This window comes from Juglans regia, chromosome 13, assembly GCF_001411555.2.
Source record: "Juglans regia cultivar Chandler chromosome 13, Walnut 2.0, whole genome shotgun sequence".
NCBI lineage: Eukaryota > Viridiplantae > Streptophyta > Magnoliopsida > Fagales > Juglandaceae > Juglans > Juglans regia.
In genome coordinates, this window is record NC_049913.1 from 1,153,886 (window position 1) to 1,159,501 (window position 5,616).

Sequence of the window (5,616 nt, forward strand, 5' to 3'; positions counted from 1 at the left end):
TTATTTACATTTAGTGGATCAGTTGAATATTATTATAAGAACAAAAGAGGAACATAGCATAAATTATTTCATAATTACCGGCCTGTTTGAAGCTGGTAATTAAAGGTATGAAATATTTTTTTTAATTAATTTTACAGTAAATTTTGCAAATGAAAGAATCTTAATTTTTTATTAAAAAGAATTTACCATAGGAATAAAATAAAATCAGAAATAGTGACAAATAGTTGCATGAATGAAATCCACCATATATATCTAATGCTTTTTATTGCGTCTAGCAAAGAAATTAAGTTTATGTATGGGATTTATTGGAGCCTTTTAATTTTAGCACTGTAAAAGAAATAATTAATGGCTCCAAAGAATACCTTTTTTTTAAGAACTTGTGTTACTGTTAATTCCTTGCTATTTGATTTTGTTTTGAATTGATTGAGACATGTGTTGATGAATGAATCATGTTCAGTACTATTGATAACAAATTAACATAGCGGGGAATAAAAATAGAGTAAAGAAGTTATGATTTGTATAATATATGCTAACCAATGAACTAACTTGACAGCGCTAGATGGGTTGAATTTCAAGAGAAAAGCTTGTAACTAATGGGGACGTTCCTCTTGTCCCGGCCCAAAGAGACGGGGGCAAATGAAAAAGATTTTAAAAATTAGAACCATATTCATACCATTTTTGTATGAGTAATACTATATAGCATATTTTCATTTTATTTTGATCATATTAAATGGTATGTGATGCATTTATCATCATTAGATGATAAAGAATCATATAATAAATGATCATTTAATAATAATAAATATACCATATTATTGATCATACTTAATGGCCTAATGAAAGTGAGATGCTATTGATTTTTTTTTTTTTTTATTTGCTACTTTTTGGAGACGAGAAACTTCCTGGATTTTTCTGTTTTATTATTACAATATGTTTGGTTTTTTTGTGGATACCGATCCAAAAAAAAACCAAACAGCTCCAACTTTTTGTAATTTATCCTATTAATTAAGCAAATGATCACCACAAAATTAACGACTGCACACCACCAGCACCACCACTACAAACAGATAGAGATATGGGGCATGGATTGTTTTTTATATGTATATCGGGTAAACTTTTGATGATTCTTGGGGCGGGGGTGGTTTCAAAACAATGTATGGGATTCCTTGTTTTGGAAGGCTGGATATTAATTAAGAACAGTTCGAGATTTCAAATTTATATGTATTTCAAATTGATATATCGCACACATAAGTCATGTACCCATGCATCCATTTGATCTAGCCGGCCTTCTAATTACAGAGAAGAACACCATTAATTTCTACCAAGCAAAACAATCCAACTTGGGCCGAATATCACTGCATGAGCACGCACAAGGAAAATATGAAAAGCTAGCTATTCTAGAATAAGATGAAGTTTATAAAACAACTACCAATATAAATTTATTTGCTTTATGAATGCCAAGGCACATGGTAGTACATGTCAATTGGTATGGTACTAGTGACAGTGCAAACCAACCCCTCAACCTCTTTTAAGTGAATATGGAAAAATAGATATAAAGTCCCAATTGGGGTGGGGGGAGAGGATGGCGAGGGGCGGGGACGGGGACGGGGTAGAGAGAGAGAAATGAAATGTGTGAATGAGGAAAGTGGGTTTTGTTGTGGGAGTGTTTTTGGCTATTTTACTTAGTGACACGTAGGGTGTGATCCAAATTACATAAAAGAGGGACTGCTCCCAATATTATTTCTAACTAAAACTAATTGAAAGCAAGAACACACTGATCTTTCTCTCTATCTAAAACCCATTAATTCTGTTGGAAATATTTGAAAGTGAATTTATTAAAATGTCTCAACCAACCTTCATTAGTCCGGGCGTTGGTGACCACAAGATCGAAATCGGTACCCTTACCCAAGTGTTTGGATTCAAAAAAATTATTTTCAAGGTACCAACTAAGATGAAAGGAACATACATGAGAATTGAATCGTAATCTTTTGCATTCTTAATTTTTAAATTTATAATATACCGTCATTATATTTTTCTTTTACTTTAATTTCTGAAAAAATAACATCAATAGTAAAATTAAACAAGAATAAACAGCACCCTAAAGTAAAAGGCCTTGAAAAAAAAAAGGCAAACTCGAACAAATTCAAACAGTACAAAATCTAAGCTCGTTGGGGTGAGAAGGTTTGAACCATCAGAAGATTTTGGTGGCAAGGCAAGATGTTTGTTTTTCCAAGCTGCCACAGACACGGGTAAATCCAAAACCCACGACCCAACATGCTGCTTGTTGAATATAAAGTACTGTAACAGTCACTCATGAAAGTGTTACCGGGCCTCCGATGGAAACATAGTACCAGTTGAAGAAACTTCGCAAAATTCTCTCTTTTTTGAGATTATCTACCTCTTTCTCTGATCGGTACCTTTCCAAAATTATTAATTAATGAAGCCCAGAAGCCGGGTTTGCGTAACTAATAACTGTAAATTTTGAAATTATGAAAAATTCTCCATAAAAAGAAAATCTAAATTATTATCTAAAAGTTAAATATGTAATTAAACAATAGTCCTGCAAAAAACTTGACGAAAATCAAAGACCCAGGTTAAGTTTAAATGAATACTAAAACATTAAACGTCGGATATTCCGACTAGTACTAGTAGTACTGGCCGAGTTCATGATATGTTTGAATATGAGTTGTAAACACCCGATCGAATACTCGAGATTAGTTTGACATATATACATAAATGTCCTACACGCATGATTATAGTACTTAACTGGATCGATCGTCTATTGATCATATATATATATGATGCTTAATTTAGGCAGCAGTAGTAGTACTACTCCATTGCATTAAACTCAAACATATATAGTTTATACATACCACAAGAAATGCTATTTTCTAATCAAATTTTCCCTAACAGATCATAATCGATCATTGATAAAAAAAAAGTTTCATCGATCCTCACCCATGCAGTACCCTTCTACACTAGTACTGTCGGGGAGTACTTGATCATGAATATATATTGGTATATATGTACGTGCCAGTAAGTTTCATATATATATATATATATATATATATATATATATATATAAAGCATGAAAGGATACGAGATCCATATCTAGAATTGATCAATATATACTGATGTGAAGGTTTGTAAAAACCACCGTAAATTTCAGGTGGGTGACTACTTGTATTTATAACTTAGTTTTTACATATACACGTGATAAGTCTGAGTTAAGAAATGTTTCCGTAATTACATCCGTTTCCGGTTCATAAGAGATCTTGATCTTGGATGGAATCTTGATCTGGTTCTTGATCTTGATTAGTAACCGTAATACCCCCCGCAAGCCTAGCGTTTGAGAGTCCTGGATGCGAAGCTTGGAACGAAAGAATATGAATGCAGGACGACTAAGGCTCTTGGTAAATATGTCAGCAAGCTGGAGATTGGTAGGTACATATTGAAGTCGAAGTTGTCCGGAAGCCACCAATTCGCGCACAAAATGATAATTGAGCTCAATATGCTTCGAGCGACTGTGAGAGACTGGATTTGCTACAAGAAAGATGGAGCTTTGATTATCACAAAATAGAAGTGGAGAAGAGGAAGATATCACCTTGAGATCACGAAGAAGATGTCCAAGCCACTTGACTTCGGCAGCAGTGCTGACGAGCGCTCGATATTCTGATTCGCAACTTGAACGAGACACCGTCGGTTGTTTCTTGGAACGCCAAGAGACAAGGTTATCACCAAGATAAATAACATAGCCAGAGATAGATCGTCGTGTGTCAAGACAACCGGCCCAATCAACATCCGAGTAAGCGAGGATATCACGAGAAGAAGATGGGGTGAATGAAAGACCATACCGCAAGGTTCCTTTAATGTAGCGTAGTATCCTTTTAACAGCCTGGAAGTGGCAAAGTGAAGGCTTGTGCATGTATTGACTTACGGCAGAGACAACATGAGTAAGATCTGGCCGAGTGATAGTGAGATATTGAAGAGCACCAACAAGTGACTGGTAGAGTGAAGGATCATCAAAGACAGGACCATCAATGGATAGGTGATGTGCAACGACCATGGGAGTGCTTACGGGCTTACTATCAACGAGTTTGGCACGCTGCAATATTTCATGTGCATATTTAGCCTGACTGAGAAAGAGACCAGAGGAAGTCCGATATGCTTCGAGGCCCAAAAAATAATTTAATGAGCCCATGTCCTTGGTGGCAAATTCCTTGGATAGTTTGCTAATAAAAGTATTAAGAAGAAATGAATTGTTACTGGTCACGACAATATCATCAACATATAATAAAAGATAGATTAAATCAGCACCCTTAGAAAGAACAAACAAAGAAGAGTCAGCCCTACTGCAGGAAAACCCAATAGCAAGAAGAAAGACACTAAACCGATGAAACCATGCTCGGGGAGCTTGTTTGAGCCCATATAAAGCTCGACGTAACCTGCAGACATGAGAGGGATATTTAGGATCAACATATCCTAGAGGTTGCTCCATATAAACTTCCTCCTAAAGAATGCCATTTAGAAAGGCATTTTTCACATCAAGTTGGTGAAGTGGCCATTGATTAGACACTGCCAAGGAAAGAACAACACGAACAGTGGATGCTTTGACAACTGGACTGAAAGTATCATTGAAATCAAGTCCTGGTTGCTGCATGTAGCCTTTAGCAACAAGACGGGCCTTGAGCCGATCAACGGAGCCATTTGCGAGATACTTGATGCGAAAGACCCATTTGGAGCCTACAATATTTGTATGTGGCGGTCGAGGCACTAAGTCCCAAGTGTGATTGTGATGCAAAGCTTGAAGCTCCTCATCCATGGCAGCAATCCATCCGGGGTGCTTGGCAGCAGTCTTGAAGCCTTTGGGCTCGCGCATGGTGAGTAAGGATTTGATGAGATTGGAATTTGGAGCAAGGCATGTATGAAAGGCCCGAGTAGAAGGTTTGAAAATCCCAGATTTGGCTCGTGTTTGCATCGGGTGAGTGCCAAGGATTGGTGCTGGTCCTGGAGCGTTAGCTGGGCTCGGAGCTGAAGCTAAAGCTGGAGCAGGCAAAGTGGGTGCCAAGGGAGATCCGGGCCCATCCATAGTAGGTACATGCAAAACTGAAGTTGGCACAGAACTGCAAGGGGAATCAATTAAACAAGAGCCACACAAATCCGGAATAGTAATGGGCTGTGAGGGAGAAGAGGTGACTATTTTTGGGGAGTGGGTTGCAGTGGGCTCTAGAAAAGTAGAAATGGAGGTAGTGTTTAAAGGCCCAGATTGAGTGTTATTTTTATACGGGTAGCCACGGTCATCAAAGACAGCGTGTCGAGAAATAAAAACTTGATTAGTGAGACGATCAAGACAGTGAAATCCATGATGGGACATGCTATAGCCAAGAAAAACACAAGGACGACTACGGGGGGCTAATTTGTGTGGAGCATAATCACGTAAGTAGGGAAAAACAAGACAACCAAATAGAGGAAAATTAGAGTAAGAAGGGGGCTTACCAAAGAGAACATCAAAGGGAGAGCAACTATCAAGAATAGGTGTTGGCAAGCAGTTAATAATGAAAGTGGTTGTGCTAAACGCGTCAACCCGAAATTTAAGAGGGACATGAGAGTGAAAAA

At 37.4% G+C, this 5,616-nt stretch overlaps 1 protein-coding gene across 1 annotated transcript; it reads right to left on the reverse strand.

The window, feature by feature from the left end:
- Positions 1–3,187: 3,187 nt before the first annotated feature.
- Positions 3,188–4,498, reverse strand: LOC108996163 (uncharacterized mitochondrial protein AtMg00810-like). The gene has a single exon (XM_018971925.1). It carries the CDS (start codon positions 4,496–4,498, stop codon positions 3,188–3,190), a length of 1,311 nt encoding a protein of 436 aa, XP_018827470.1.
- Positions 4,499–5,616: the final 1,118 nt, after the last annotated feature.